Source organism: Lathyrus oleraceus, chromosome 3 (genome assembly GCF_024323335.1).
Source record: "Lathyrus oleraceus cultivar Zhongwan6 chromosome 3, CAAS_Psat_ZW6_1.0, whole genome shotgun sequence".
Lineage (NCBI taxonomy): Eukaryota > Viridiplantae > Streptophyta > Magnoliopsida > Fabales > Fabaceae > Lathyrus > Lathyrus oleraceus.
The window spans coordinates 323307637-323324298 of record NC_066581.1 but is presented as its reverse complement, the minus strand read 5'-3'; the positions used below and the strand labels follow the sequence as shown (position 1 = coordinate 323324298).

The 16662-nt window shown below is 35.8% G+C and overlaps 2 protein-coding genes across 2 annotated transcripts; both read left to right on the top strand.

Moving 5' to 3' along the window:
• Positions 1-496: 496 nt before the first annotated feature.
• LOC127127422 (pyruvate decarboxylase 2) lies at positions 497-3330 on the top strand. The gene is made up of 6 exons (NM_001427619.1): positions 497-1363; positions 1548-1711; positions 1804-2454; positions 2540-2657; positions 2750-2938; positions 3035-3330. Exons 1-6 carry the CDS (start codon positions 836-838, stop codon positions 3203-3205), a joined length of 1821 nt encoding a protein of 606 aa, NP_001414548.1. The 5' UTR covers positions 497-835; the 3' UTR covers positions 3206-3330.
• Positions 3331-7383: 4053 nt separating this feature from the next.
• Positions 7384-8507, top strand: LOC127131082 (uncharacterized). Its single transcript, XM_051060020.1, has 3 exons — positions 7384-7930; positions 8000-8199; positions 8295-8507. The coding sequence occupies exons 1-3, from the start codon at positions 7384-7386 to the stop codon at positions 8505-8507; spliced, it is 960 nt and encodes a 319-aa protein (XP_050915977.1).
• The last annotated feature ends 8155 nt before the right edge of the window (positions 8508-16662 follow it).

Here is a 16662-nt window from a genome sequence, read left to right as displayed (position 1 = left end):
CTGATCTTTGATTAATATTATATCAAGAGACAACTCGTGTTTGAGTTACCTTGATCAGATTTGTTCATATGAATGTTTAAGTTTGATTCATCCAAAAACATTTGATGAAATTGTGACATGCATAGTTAAATATCATATTTAATTGATATTTTTAATTTATGATAATGCATGGTGGATGTTTTTGAATTTGATTTGATTTAAGTTAATTTAAAATCTCTTTGTAAAACCCACTTTAAATCTTAAAATTTGAATGATATTTTTTAATTTTCAATAATTCTAGAATTGAGAAAGGATTTCACTTAAATTCAATAGGACGCATATTCTATTCTATTATGTCGACACTATCCCTAATTATTCTATTCAAGGAATACGCCACCTCAATCAATATAGTCATATTATATTTAACCAAGTTGATATTTGCTTTCTCACCTTGAATCATTTAGAACCCTCATTGGTCCTTCCTCATTAATATTTCTATAGAAAGGAAGAAAAACAAAACACAAACAGTAACAAATAAAGTTAACAAATCCAATTTGTCATACCCTATAGTACACCATAATAATAATAATAAAGCAAAACACAAACCGCCCCTGGTTTCTTCTTTAATACAGGTGTTAACTTTCCATTTCCATGTTCCTCCCACGGTCTCACTCTCAACCACTTTCCACTCTTACTCTCTCAATACACAACACATAGCCCTTTTTTTGTGTGTATAAAAAAATAACACCTCTTAGGTTCTTTCTATTTCCATCTTGAAACCATTCAACAACAACAAACAAAAAAACTCCTTTCTAAATTTCACTTTTAAACCAAACCAAACCAAACCTTTCACAAAATGGACACAAGGTTAGGCTCTTTAGATTTAAGCAAACCAACCAGCAACGACGTCGTTTCATGCGCTAAAGCAAACAGTACATCCTGCATCCAGCCGTCGATTCCATCAACACCGTTTTCCTCCACCGACGCTACGCTAGGCCGCCACCTAGCACGTAGGCTAGTCCAAGTCGGCGTCACCGACGTTTTCTCCGTTCCCGGTGACTTCAACCTCACGCTTCTCGATCACCTCATCGATGAACCGGGGCTTAACTTAATCGGTTGCTGTAACGAGCTCAATGCGGGCTATGCCGCCGACGGTTACGCTCGATCACGCGGTGTCGGTGCTTGTGTGGTTACGTTCACTGTTGGTGGACTTAGTGTTCTTAATGCTATAGCTGGAGCTTATAGTGAGAATTTGCCGCTTATTTGTATAGTTGGTGGACCAAACTCCAATGATTATGGAAGTAACAGGATTCTTCATCATACCATTGGGTTACCTGATTTTAGCCAAGAGTTGAGGTGTTTTCAAACGGTTACTTGCTTCCAGGTTAGTTCTTGATTAGAATCTTTTACTGCATGTTTTAAACTAGCTTGTTGTTGTTTGTAAATTGGGTTTTGGTTTATACAGCACCGACACCTCTTGAAAAAAAGATGTGTGAGTGTCGTGTCTCTGTGTTTGTGTTTCATAGGTTTTGGTGATTGTTTTGATTGGTTGGTTTGATTTGTAATAGGCTGTGGTGAATAATTTGGAAGATGCTCATGAGTTGATTGATACAGCAATCTCAACTGCACTGAAAGAGAGCAAGCCTGTTTATATAAGCATTGGATGTAACTTGCCTGCAATTCCTCACCCAACTTTCAGTCGTGATCCTGTCCCTTTTTCACTCGCTCCAAAGTAAGTTTTTTTCTTTTTCTTCTTTCAGTGATTAGGGTGTGTTTGGTTTAACTTTATCTAATATTTGTTTGTTTGCTTTGGGTGTTTTTCAGATTGTCTAACCAGATGGGGTTGGAAGCAGCAGTTGAGGCAGCAGCGGAGTTTCTAAACAAAGCAGTGAAGCCAGTACTAGTAGGTGGTCCTAAACTGAGGGTAGCAAAAGCATCTGATGCCTTTGTCGAACTAGCTGATGCGAGTGGTTACGCGCTAGCTGTGATGCCATCGGCTAAAGGGATGGTTCCGGAGCACCATCCTCATTTCATTGGAACTTATTGGGGTGCTGTGAGTACTGCATTCTGTGCTGAGATTGTTGAATCAGCTGATGCATACTTGTTTGCTGGTCCCATTTTTAATGACTACAGTTCGGTTGGGTATTCACTTCTTCTCAAGAAAGAGAAGGCGATCATTGTGATGCCCGATCGGGTTGTGATTGCTAACGGACCTGCATTTGGATGTGTGTTGATGAATGATTTCCTTAAGGCACTTGCAAAGCGTCTCAAACACAACAATGTCGCATATGAAAATTACCATAGGATATTTGTCCCTGATGGGACACCTTTGAAGTCTGCATCAAAAGAACCTTTGAGAGTTAATGTTATGTTCCAACATATACAAAAGATGCTGTCTAGTGAAACAGCTGTAATTGCTGAGACAGGGGACTCATGGTTTAACTGCCAAAAGTTGAAATTGCCCGAGGGATGTGGGTAAGTGTTGAGAGAGTGTAATTTGTTGTATTTTCCAAAACTTTTCTTCATTATGTTTGTAGTGCTGATAAAATCTTGCTGACAGGTATGAGTTTCAAATGCAATATGGCTCAATTGGATGGTCTGTTGGTGCAACTCTTGGCTATGCACAAGCGGTACCCGAGAAGCGAGTGATTGCTTGCATTGGCGATGGAAGCTTCCAGGTTTGTCTTGCATAACTACTTAAAGCATGATTTCATTCAACATGTAATTTATTCTTGAACATGGTTTTGAATTTTCTGGTTATCCTTTGCAGGTAACAGCACAGGATGTATCAACAATGCTGCGATGTGGCCAGAAAACCATCATCTTTCTGATAAACAACGGCGGATACACTATTGAGGTAGAAATTCATGATGGGCCATACAATGTTATCAAGAACTGGAACTACACTGGATTGATTGACGCAATTCACAACGGTGAAGGAAAATGTTGGACTACCAAGGTGATTCTCTTGTCATTGTAATGTGTTGTTCTTGAAATTCTACTGTAACATGGATATAAATGCTGATTTGTTACTAATGGGTGTTTCATTTTTCAGGTATTCTGGGAAGAGGAGCTAGTAGAAGCAATTGCAAAAGCAACAGGACCAAAGAAAGACAGCTTATGTTTCATAGAAGTGATTGTGCACAAGGATGACACAAGCAAGGAATTGCTTGAGTGGGGCTCAAGGGTCTCTGCTGCCAATAGCCGTCCCCCAAATCCTCAGTAAATTTCAGAGTCGGTCCATTGTTGCTACATTGCTGCTCTTTTGGATGTGTCATTGTACGGAAATTACTTGTTTATGGATCTTAGTCCTTTGTACGATGCCTTGTTGTTTCTCCATGCCTTTCTCATATATATATATATATATATATATATATATATATATATATATATATATATATATATATATATATATATATATATATATATATATGAGAGAGATTTATCTTTTTAAAAAGATAAATTGAATATTTAAAAAAAAATTAAAAAGAAAAATTTAAAAATACAAATTTATTTATTTTAATTTAGGATCAATAACTTAAGAGGACAAATCAACTTCTTATTCACATCTCTCTTGATCAATGAGTATCAATTTACAATCATTTACCTTCGAATTGTTGAAAAATTCGATTGATCAATGAGTATTAATTTACAATCATTCTCCTTCGATTGATTAATGAGTATTAATTTACAATCATTCTCCTTCGAATTGTGGAGAAATTCCTTTACCGGAGACTTCACTCTCCTTTATTTACCTCTTGTGTACCTATTTCAGGCCATACAAGCTCTTCTTTAATTTGCACACCATATTCTGTTTCCTTTTCTCTAAGAAACCTTCAGGTTGGTGCATGTAGATCTTCTCATCTAAGTATCCGTGAATAAATGTAGTTTTCATGTGAAATTACTCAAGGTATAGCTCTTTGTTGGCCACAATATTTAAAATTGACCTGATAGTATCGAGCTTTACAACTGGAGCAAATATTTCAGTGTGTTCAACTCCTTTTTTGCTGAAATCCTTTGACAATCAGTCGAGCTTTGTATCACTTAGAACCATCACGATCCTATTTTACCTAATACACCCATTTGTTGTGAAATTCCTTCTTTCCACTGAGTAACTCAGCTAGTTCCCATTCCTAGTTGGGATTAAAGACTTCATCCCATCTTTCATTGCAAGCTCCCACTTATTAGCATCTGTGGTCTGACATGCTTCTGCATAGTCTTCAGGCTCATCTCCATCAGTTAGTAACGCGTAGTCCATGTATCTCTTGTTGGGAACATGAGGTCGAGAAGGTCTTCTCAATATAGAAGTTGGAGTACAAGTCTCTGATGTGTCATATTGTTTCTCAATGCATTGTTCAGTTGATTCCTCTAACCGAGGATTCTCAACTATAGAACTTTTGGGATTATCATCCACCTCTGCATAAACCGAGTCATTTAATTTTGAGGCATTAATGGTTGTGTTATGCCTGTCTTTGTACATAACTCTTTCATTGAAGATCATATCTCTACTACAAATAATCTTTTTCTTATCATCATCCCATAGGCGGTAGCCAAACTCATCCTTACCATAGCCGATGAAAGTGAACTTCTTTGATTTTGGATCAAGCTTATTCCTTCCTTGATCACTTATATGCACATATGTTGCACACCCATAAACTCTAAGATGTGGGAGTTTTATCTCTTTTCTGCTCCATACCTCTTATGAGAGAAAGTCATTTGCCGAGACGACGTGAAAATTATAGGCGGCGGAAGGAGCAAGATAGACAAGCTCAAACATCTCTCCCTATAAACAGTCAGTCGAGAATTCCATTTTAAAATTTTACAAATATGACTTTTCCAAGATCACATTTTCAAGGAACTCATGACAATGAAGTCGGCCCAAGTAGAATTATACATGTTAATGATGTTGCACTTAGTTGGTGATGATCAATATATACATGATATATTACATTGTATAATTTTGTTCGCTTTCGCCATATCTCATTTTATGTATTTAAACCCGCAGGTCGTAATTGCACATCACATAATCAACGAAACAACATGAGTCAATCCGATACAGGCATAACGAATATTGTTCTAAGTATCCGAGTAGTAATTTTTACACATGTATATATATTAATTATTATTTTTGTATCATATGATATAGATGTTGATGAAGCTTTGGAGGACGCAGTAATATCATATGTTAATATGGATGCTAGAGAAAATGTTGCATTATTATGTCGTCCTCAAGGTATGTTCATTTAAACATTTTGTGTCAGATAAATGTAGATTTTACTCAAGTGACATAAAATTTAAAATCATGTAATAAGAAATGAGAAATAGTAATCATTAATCATCATTAACTATTAATAGATGTAATAAATACCTTGACTATGAAGGATAATGATTCACAAATAAAGCAGACAAACTTTAATTTTAGAACACTTTGTTAGGAACATAACCTAATTCGGAAGACATTATGGGATTTGAGGTACCTCATCTTTATGTATCATGTATAAATTGGATTCCTTACCTTTAGTTTTATTTTCGGAACAGAGACAAGTATACAGTAATTCCTAAGTTATTACATATAAATTAAGTTATTACATATAAATTATTACACATCTGATATCACTTGCGGACAATACATGAAGGGAATTGTTGTGGGTGTAATGTGATCACCGGAAAAAATATATATAACCTGCAACCTTCGCTTTTTTCATAATAAAAAATAGTAATTAGTATCATCATTTTTCAATAAATAAAAATTTGTCTACATTGTAGAAATATTCAATGAAGTGCTGAAATAAAATTGTGAAATATGTCTCCTTTACACTTTTTAAATATACTCAACAATTTATCTTTATTCATTTCTTTACCATCATAAATTTCTCTGTTATTGATCTATCATGCACCATTTGTTTTCACATATGGAGAACAACATTGCTCTCCATTCCTCTTCTTTTTCTTCTTAAGAAAGAAGTGATAAAAACAAAATAAAAAAAGTATGATTAATAAAAACACACATAAATAAGTCATTATTTTCTTTCGAGATATAGAATCAAATTTAAGACACATGATGAAAGCAAGGAGTGGAAAAAACATACAAACAATATTTTATTTTATAAATTTAAAATTATCTTGAAGAAACAAAATCATTTAAATATATAAAATATAAATTATAAATTTAAAAATATAAAAGGTAAGTTTGAATGACAAAAGAAAAAAAATTGAATTCAATGTTAGAATTCTATAGTTATAAAGTGTAGTAATTGTGTTAAAAAAGCACAGAAATTAACCAACAAAATTAATCAATAAATTTTAAAATTCAATCATAACATACCAAATCAAGAGTTGTATCATTACTAAAGTTGTGGCTAAAACATACGTTTTGGCTAAAATGGTGTTTTCCGTTCTTCTCCCTTTTCCTTCTCCATATCTATCTCCTTCAAAACTATTATGAAAATTAGCATAAAATTATTGATTTACTTTTTCTTATGTTGATTGAAAATTGGAATAATAATGCTTCCGAAGTGAACGTCTTTCAATCTTTTATGCTTATGTGTTAAAAAAATAAAAGATATTGAAAACAATAAAAATACAATAATGAATAAGATACCTTCCACCAGATGAAATAAAAATTAAAGAAAACAATAAAATATAGATTAAAGAATAAAGAGAATTATAGAAAATAATAAAATAGAGATTAAAGAATAAAGAGAATTATAGAGAAAAAATATAGAGGTATAAACTAATCTTATTCCCTGCAACATCAATAATTTCTATGTAACTTTTTGGTTAGAGAAGCAAAATAAACTTCACTTTTCCCTCGTCACATCTGCTTGGTTTGAATTAGTGTTTCATAAGTTGTAACAAAGGTCAAAAAAATGTTTCATAGACGTAAAAAATTCCAAATGAAAAACTACACATAATATTTGAACTCAAAACAAAGAATTAAGAACAAATACTACGGTGCTGACAATTGCCTCATACGTTTTACAAAGCCAAGCGGTGCCTTTTTACATATTAGTTAATTGTTTTGAGAATTTAAAAGAAAAAAAAAGATAATTCACTTTAACGGTTATATATGTAGTTTTAAATAAACTTCTTAAATCAACAAGTGCTTAACTTTTCTATACACAATTCAATTCTTTTTAGTAACTTACATGTTTTAAAATAAATAAATATTAAAATTAATGGATAAATAAAAAAATAAATAAAAATGGGCAGTTATGAAAGGAAGGATAATATTGGAATAAAAAAAGGCAACCCAAAATTCCTTATCCTCTTTATAGATAGTAAGTAATAGATTGTATTTTAGATTTTAAATAATATTTAGTAATCAATATCAAACTCCTGCATGTAGAATCATGACATGCTTTTCGAGCAAAGAGCAATATTTCTCGAAATTTCAAAACTAACATGACGATGACAAAATCTCGGTTGCCTCATCCAATTACCTATAGACACTGCAATGCAAGATTGTTTCATCATGAATCACGTGACACGTGTTTTACTGGTGGAAAGATATCATTTTCACGAGTTAATGCTCCTATAGAATTGCAACAATTATTTTTGGATGATTCAGCTGAAGGAAAACATTTTAGGCAACATATTCGAAGTTATAACCATGTGCTCTCATTCACTTCAATTGGTGTTCACGTTGATGAGAATATTCTTGCATCTGATCGTGGTATATACACATTTAGTGCTCAAGGTGCTTTTTACCATAACATAGGAGGTTTCTATCCAAATCAGAGTGTCAGACCGCGTTTCTTACAACTATACATCTACGACACCGATAATGAGCTACATAATAGAATGCAGGAAAATCCACAACTGCACCAAAATATAATTCACAAATTACAGAAAATGCTCCATCAGTTTAATCCTTTTGTAATTAGGTTCAAGCAATTGTCACTATTTCCAAATATCAGTGAATGTAGCATCATACTTAAGGAGCGTCCAAGTAATCACCATCAATACAACCTTCCAACTGCATAACAAGTTTCGGCAATAATTGTTTGATGTGATGCAGATTCTATGGAATATGGAAGGGATATTAATGTCATTCGTCATGATGGAAATCTCAAAAAAGTTCAAGACACAAAGGGATATTATGATCCTTTGCAATATCCTATATTATTTCCATTTGGGACGCATGGTTGGGACATCAACACAACAAATCGTAATGGACGAAGAGTGTCATATCGAGCGTATTACAGTTACATGCTTCAGGTAAATATAGATTAATTTTAGTAGATAGTATACTTGGCTAAGCATTGTTTAAAAACTTTACATTTAGCACCAGCATGTTTTTCAATCAACTATAGATTCGTCCAAATGACCAATCAATTTTGTTAAATGCGGGCCGACTATTGCAACAATATGTTGTAGACAATTATGTAAAAATTGAATCTGGGAGGTTAAGGTGGATTAAAGATCACCAAAGGGATATACGTTCTGAATTATACCAAGGTTTACAGGATTCTTTGCATGTTAGTGAAACTAATGCAGATACAAATTCATATAGCATAAATATATAGTTTTTGATTAATTATTAGTTGTACTTCTAATGCTAATCACTCATGTATTCTAATACTAATGTATTTCATGAATCGTCATAGAAAACATTGGAAAAAAACAATTTTGCCATCATCATTTATTGACAGTCGTCGATGTAAGAACAAAAATTGTTCTACAACAGATTCCTTGATTTTGATGATAACAAAGGATGAAACCAAAAATGGCACCCTAACAAAAAGTTTCTAAGTGTGCAGGATTCTAAAGAAAGAAGGAAGAAATCTGATGATGTCATCAGATACAGAACCAGATCAGATACAAATTATCAAATGATCAGAAGCATCTGAAGTGCAAACACGTTCAAGAAAGTCAAACTCTGAGCAAAACAGCAAAGTATCAGAAGCATCTGAACAAGAAGTAAGCTCTAGAAGTTCTGACTCTTATCAGCGCTATCTGAAGAATCCATCAGAATCCAAAAGAGATCAACATCAGAAGCAAGACTCCAAGACTCTCAGATACACGAAGACTCTGATCATAAAATTGCTAATTATGAAAGAGTAACGTTAAAGTCAAGTAAAGATTTGCAAATGGATTTCCTAAAACAGAAAGAGACGTTAATCTCCAATTTCAATAAAGAAGATACTATATGTGGTAAGTAGTCATTTCAAGGAGAGAAAGTTATCCTGCAGAAGCTATTTAAGTGATGGCGTAAATTCATTTTAATATCCACCAGTTTCAACCACTACTTCTCTTTTATATAAAGGACTGCAAATCAACATTCAGCATAGAACATATACAAGAAAAAATTATACTGAAAACATCAACGCTCAAGAAAACACTCTTGCTCTCTAAATCTTCACGAAGCTGTTGCTTATAACGTGAATCACTTTGTTCTTACTATTGTAATATTTGCTTTCTTAGAAGCACTTTAGATTACATAAATCTTTTATCTATTGTTTGTTTATTTCCTCAAGTGACTCTGTGTAGTCTGTATACTTGAGAGGACTAAGAGATCTTTCTCTTAGACGTTGTTTGTAATCTTTCAAGATTAGTGGATTAAGTCCTTGTTGAAGGCGAAATCACCTTGGCCGGGTGGACTGGAGTAGCTTTGTGTTATAAGCGAACCAGTATAAAATCATTGTGTGGTTTTCATTTTGAAAAAGCGCTTATTTTCTAAACAATTCAAACCCCCCCTTTCTTGTTTTTCTCACCTTTAATTGGTATCAGAGCTCCGGCTCTGTTATTGATTTTCTAATCAAACACTTAACAGTGTAGAGAGATCCAGTACGAGAAAAACTATGGCCCACTCAAATGAAAAAGATAGTTACAATGCTAAGCCTCCTGTTTTTGATGGAGAGAAGTTTGACTACTGGAAAGATAGAATTGAAAGTTTCTTTCTGGGATATGATGCTGAACTCTGGGACATTGTCACAGATGGATACAAACCTCCTGTCATAGAGGATGGAGCTGAAGTTCCCAGAAGTAAGATGTCAGATGATCAGAAACGAGTTTTCAAGAATCATCACAAGGCCAGAACCATACTCCTAAATGCTATATCTTACAACGAGTATGAAAAGATCACCAACAGAGAAACAACCAAAGACATACTTGACTCTCTGAGGATGACTCATGAAGGAAACTCTCAAGTCAAAGAGACAAAGGCTCTGGCGCTTATCCAGAAATATGAAGCCTTCAAAATGGAGGATGATGAAGCCATAGAGGCAATGTTCTCTAGATTCCAAACTCTGATTGCAGGTCTCAAGGTTCTAGACAAAGGATACACAACTGCAGACCATGTCAAAAAGATAGTCAGAAGTCTGCCAAAGAAATGGAGACCTATGGTTACTGCTCTGAAGCTGTCAAAGGATCTGAACAATATTAGCCTTGAAGAACTTGTCAGTTCTCTCAGAAGCCATGAGATAGAACTAGAGGAAGATGAGCCTCAGAAAAGGAACAAGTCTGTAGCATTGAAGTCCAGACCTGAAAGACGCAAACCTGACAGAACCAAAGCTCTCCAGGCAGAAACTGAAGATACTGATGACTATGAACTAGAAGATTCTGATGATGAAGAAGAATTATCCCTACTAACCAGAAGAGTTAAGCAACTCTGGAAAAAGAGGAACAACAACTTCAGAAGACCAAGACCCAGAGGGGATCGATCAGAATCAACTTCAAAAGGTAAATCTAACAAAGATATTACCTGTTATGAATGTAAAGAAACAGGTCATTACAGGAATGAATGCCCCAAGCTAAAGAAAGACAACTCTAGAAAAGAAAGCTTCAAGAAAAATACCTTCAGGGCAAAGAAAGGACTGATGGCTACCTGGGATGATAGTGAATCTGGATCATCAGAATCTGACTCTGATGAATAGGCCAATGTGGCACTTATGGCTACCACATCCAGGAGTAGCTCAGATGAAGAATCTGAAGAGGTATTTTCTGAACTTTCTCGATCTGATCTAGAATCTTGTTTGTCAGAAACTCTTAGCTCATATCAGAAATTAAAACAAAAGTTTAAAAACATTAAAGGCTGTCTTAAAGCAAAATTTGAAGAATGTAGTGAACTTGAGATGACAATTCTAGCACGAGAAGATACAATCAGATCTTTAACACTAGAAAGAGATGGAGCAAAAAGAAAAAGCTTAGAATTAGAAGAAGCGTTGTCTCAAGCACCACAAACTTCAAATAAAATAATTTATAAATACGAAGAAGCCTTTCAAGAATTTCTGAAAAATGGGATAGATAGGAGTATTATGGCATCCATGATTTATGGAGTAAGTCAGAACAATAAAAAGGGAATTGGGTATGATCCTAAGGAAGATAAAACTTCTACCAGTGACCAACTTAAATCTCCCTTTTCATATCATTACACACACACACAAGAACAAAAATTTAAAAATGCTAGAAAACCCAAAGTTATAAGAAACTCTGGGAAAACTAATCTGAAAGGACCCAAGAGATTCTGGGTACCAAAAGATAAGATTGTGTATGTTGCAGATATCCTATGCAGCAAAGTTCAGACACCAGTCATGGTACCTGGACTCTGGATGCTCGCGACACATGACGGGAAGAAAGTCTATGTTCCAAAGTCTGGAACTTAAAGACGCTGGATTTGTAGGCTTCGGAGGAGATCAGAAAGGAAGGATCAGAGGCTCCGGAACTATTGGTAATGGTACTCTTCCCTCTATATCTGATGTTCTTTATGTAGAAGGATTAATGCATAACTTATTATCCATAAGTCAATTAAGTGATAACGGTTATGATGTAATCTTTAATCAAAAAACATGTAAAGCCATTAATCAAAACGATGGCTCTGTCCTTTTCACAGGAAAGAGGAAAAACAACATTTATAAAATTAATCTTTCTGATTTAAAAGAACAAAATGTTAAATGTCTGATGTCGGTTCACGAAGAGCAATGGGTATGGCATAGACGCTTGGGCCACATTAGCATGAGGAAACTTTCTCAGCTAACTAAACTCGAGTTAGTCAGAGGCCTACCTAAACTGAAGTTTCCTTCAGATGCTCTGTGTGAAGCATGTCAGAAAGGAAAATTTTTAAAAACATCCTTTAAAAAGAAAAATGGTGTTTCTACCTCTAAGCCTCTGGAACTTCTTCACATTGACTTATTTGGTCCTGTGAAAACAGCATCAGTTAATGGAAAGAAGTATGGACTAGTCATTGTTGATGATTACAGTCGCTGGACATGGGTAAAATTCCTAAAGCACAAGAGTGAGTCTCACTCTGTATTCACTAGTTTCTGCTCCAAAGTGCAAAAAGAATTTGATGCTAAAATTGTTAGAGTCAGAAGTGATCATGGTGGAGAATTTGAAAACAAAGATTTTGAAGAATTATTTGACTCTAATGGAATATCCCATGATTTCTCCTGCCCTAGAACTCCACAACAAAATGGAGTTGTAGAGAGGAAGAATAGGACACTCCAAGAGATGGCCAGAACCATGATCAATGAAACTAATGTGGCAAAGCATTTTTGGGCAGAAGCTGTAAATACAGCGTGTTACATTCAGAATAGAATCTCTATAAGACCCATTCTGGAAAAGACTCCCTATGAACTGTGTAAAGGAAGAAAACCAAACATTTCATATTTTCATCCTTTTGGATGTTCTTGCTTTATTTTAAACACTAAAGAACATCTGAACAAGTTTGATTCCAAAGCACAGAAAGGTATTATGTTAGGATACTCAGAACGCTCTAAAGGCTACAGAGTATACAACACAGAAACCAAAATTGTGGAAGAATCAATTCATGTCAGATTTGATGATAAGCTTGACCCTGAAAAGTCAAAGCTAGTTGAAGATTTTGCAGATTTAGAAATCACCCTTGCAGGTTCTGATAAAGCTCCAGAAGCAACTGTCACTCAGAACTCTGAAGAAATTAAAACCCTAGAAATCCCAAAGAAAGTTAAAAGTCGTATCAACGTATCTGAAGATTTGATTCTGGGAAACAAGGACGAACCTGTCAGAACCAGATCTACCTTCAGAACCTCTGAAGATACTCCTCTGGGACTAGTGTCTCTGATTGAGCCTATGTCCTGTGATGAAGCACTTCAAGATAACGACTGGGTTTCAGCCATGCAAGAAGAATTAGATCAATTCACAAAGAATGATGTCTGGGATCTTGTTCCAAAGCCCAGAGGCACTCACGTCATTGGAACCAGATGGGTATTCAGAAACAAGCTGAATGAGAAAGGAGAAGTCGTCAGAAACAAAGCTCGACTGGTAGCTCAAGGTTATAGTCAACAAGAAGGTATTGATTTTAATGAAACTTTTGCTCCAGTCGCAAGGTTAGAATCTATTCGTCTTCTTGTATCTTTTGCTATTAACCATTCTATTAAATTATATCAAATGGATGTCAAGAGTGCATTCCTTAATGGTTATATTTCAGAAGAAGTGTATGTCAACCAACCTCCAGGTTTTGAAAATCCAAACTTTCCAGAACATGTTTTTAAACTTAAAAAATCTTTATATGGACTTAAACAAGCTCCCAGAGCTTGGTATGAACGTTTAAGTAATTTTCTTCTGGAACACAATTTTATCAGAGGGAAAGTTGACTCCACACTTTTCTGTAAGAACCTTAACAATGATCTCATGATATGCCAGATATACGTTGATGACATTATTTTTGGTTCAGTTAACGCCTCTGTTTGTCAAGAATTCTCTAAGTTAATGCAGGCAGAATTTGAAATGAGTCTAATGCAAGAACTAAAGTTCTTTCTGGGAATTCAAATTAACCAAACTTCAGAAGTTACATATGTTCATCAAAGCAAATACATTAAAGATGTTCTGAAGAAATTTGATATGGCTGACTGCAACTCTGCAAAAACTCCAATGCATCCAACATGCATTCTTAAAAAAGAAGAAGTAAGCGCAAAGGTTTGTCAGAAGCTCTATCGAGGTATGATAGGCTCTCTTCTCTATCTGACTGCTACTCGTCCTGATATTCTCTTTAGTGTCTGTCTCTGTGCCAGATTCCAATCAGATCCTAGAGAATCTCATTTAACAGCAGTTAAGAGAATTCTTAAGTATTTGAAAGAAACTCCTAACCTGGGCCTGATGTATAAGAAAACATCAGAGTATAGACTTTCTGGTTATTGTGATGCAGATTATGCAGGAGATAGACTAGAACGAAAAAGCACATCTGGAAATTGCCAGCTTCTGGGAAACAATCTAATCTCCTGGGCTAGCAAAAGACAGTCAACTATCGCTCTATCAACTGCAGAAGCAGAATATATCTCAGCATCACTGTGCACAACTCAGATGCTCTGGATGAAGCATCAGTTAGAAGATCTGCAAATTTTTGAGAGTAACATTCCTATCTTCTGTGATAATACTGCTGCCATTTGTCTAAGTAAGAATCCCATTCTACATTCCAGAGCTAAACATATTGAAATAAAACATCATTTTATCAGAGACTATGTTCAGAAAGGGATAGTAACATTGAAGTTCATTGATACAGATCATCAATGGGCAGATATCTTTACTAAGCCTCTAGCTGAAGATAGATTTCTTTTTATCTTAGAAAATCTGAACATTCAAAACTGTCCAGAATGAAGTGTGGCTCTGAAAATGTAAAATGAGACTCTGATGTAAACAAATGTATTTCTGCCTCTGACTCTGATACTTCTACTAGTTAAGAAGATATCTGAGTTAGAAATCTCCAGGAACCAATCCTTTGGTATTCCTGAAGATCAGATACATCAACACGTGGAGCACCTAGCGTCCAACCTTAGAACTTCTAGACAGCTGTCCAGAAGAAGATCAAAGGTGAAACGTTTGAGATCTCCTCGAGCAGTGTGCATACTGTTGGGATTAGACATTCATTAAGTAATCTTAATCATTTCTCCCCCAAGCGTGCTTACTTGAGCTTTGTGCTAACGTAATATTGTGTGTCGTTTTGCATGTGTTTTAACTTAGGGTATTTAAACACTTTTCTCACTTTTCACACACTTATCACTCTCACTCACTCTCAAACCCTCTCTAAAACCCTAAACCTCTCTGAAGCATTTCTGCATACTCTTCATCTTCTTCTTCAACCATGGATGCTCAACAACAATAAGTTTTTAACTTTTCTCAACAAATGGAATCAAGCTCAACTGCTCAAACTTCAAGCATTCCAACTCCAACTGTTACAGGAGTCTCCATCACCCCAGTTTACAAAGAACCCCATGTTCTTGACCGTGCACCCCACATTAACCTAGCAACTCCCTTTGAGGGCCTGGATGTGTTATGTGAAACATTGGTGGATTTCGACAACTTAAGGAGAAATGACGTTGATCTTACTGAAGAACTTCGTCAACAAGGTTGGGGAAACTACTTCCAAAGGCTCTATGGCCCTGTTTACCCACTTCTCATCAAGGAGTTCTGGACATTTGCAGATGCTGATGATCATTTCATCGTCTCCTATGTTCTGGGGGTAAAAATAGTAATTACTGAAGAGTCAATTGCTTCCTTGTTGAACATGGAGAAAGATGGAGGAAAAAGGATTTACAACATCAACCCAAGATCAAGGCGCGTTGCTGAAGTAATCAATCCAACCATCTTCAAACCCAACACTGAAGGAAATCCTTCAAAGAACAAAGAGCTGCATCAGAACCTCAGAGTGTGGCTCAAGATCATTCTGGGAACTATTCACCACCGCCCAGCCTCTAACTCCTCTGATTACATCAATGCAGATCAGAAGTGCATTCTGTATTGCATTCAGAAGGGTGTGAAGATCTGCCTTCCTGCACTTCTCTTCAGATATCTCAGAGATTCTGTAAGGGAAACCAGAAACAACATGAAGCCCAGATCCTACATCCCTCTGGGAAGGCTCATATCTGATGTCTTCATTGAGAATGGGTTGGTAGATCATCTGGAGAAAGCCAAGCTGATGCAAGATCTGGCAATAGATACTGGGAAGCCTCTAAACGCCAGAAATCTCAAGAGTATGGGAATAATAAAGAAGATTCAAGTCAGACCCACGCTGGACACATCCTGGGATTCCTTGAAAGATCAGAGGAAGCTGCCTCATGGTCTTGCTAGGTTCTACAAGAATGAACCCAGAGATGCGGTTGCTATCTATCTTAATCGACTGCTGGATGAAGGTGTTGACATCTCTGACTTCAGCCTCGACGATTGTCTAGATTCAGAAGAAGACTTCGTCAGATACAAGAGAGGTCTCTCTGAGAAGAAGATAACATCACAGGCAAAGAAGGCAAGACTTGGAGAATCCTCTGGAAGCAGATCTCCAGCTCCTCTGCAAATTTCTACTGGTACGTCTGTTCCTCCTCTTTCCTCTGAACCTCTGATGGTTTCCTCTACCCCTTCCTCTAATCCTCTCCCAACACCACCCATTTATACAACCTCTGAAATCCCACCTTCAACCACCAGAACCTCACAACCTTCACCAATTTTAAATATCGCCCGTACATTCATACCTCCTTCTGAACCTGAACAAATGAACCAAAGCACTTCCTCTTCATCATCTTCAGAACCAGAATCACCACCATACCTTTCTATCTCCTCTGACCAAGAATACTCTGACCCTGACTCCCCAACCTTAGCCCAAATTCATGCTCAAAACCTTGCTTCACAACAACAAACACAAACACAATCTGAAGCAACTTCACCTCCACCAGAACAAACAACCAACATTACTTCTGAAGACCAACCCTCTGAAAC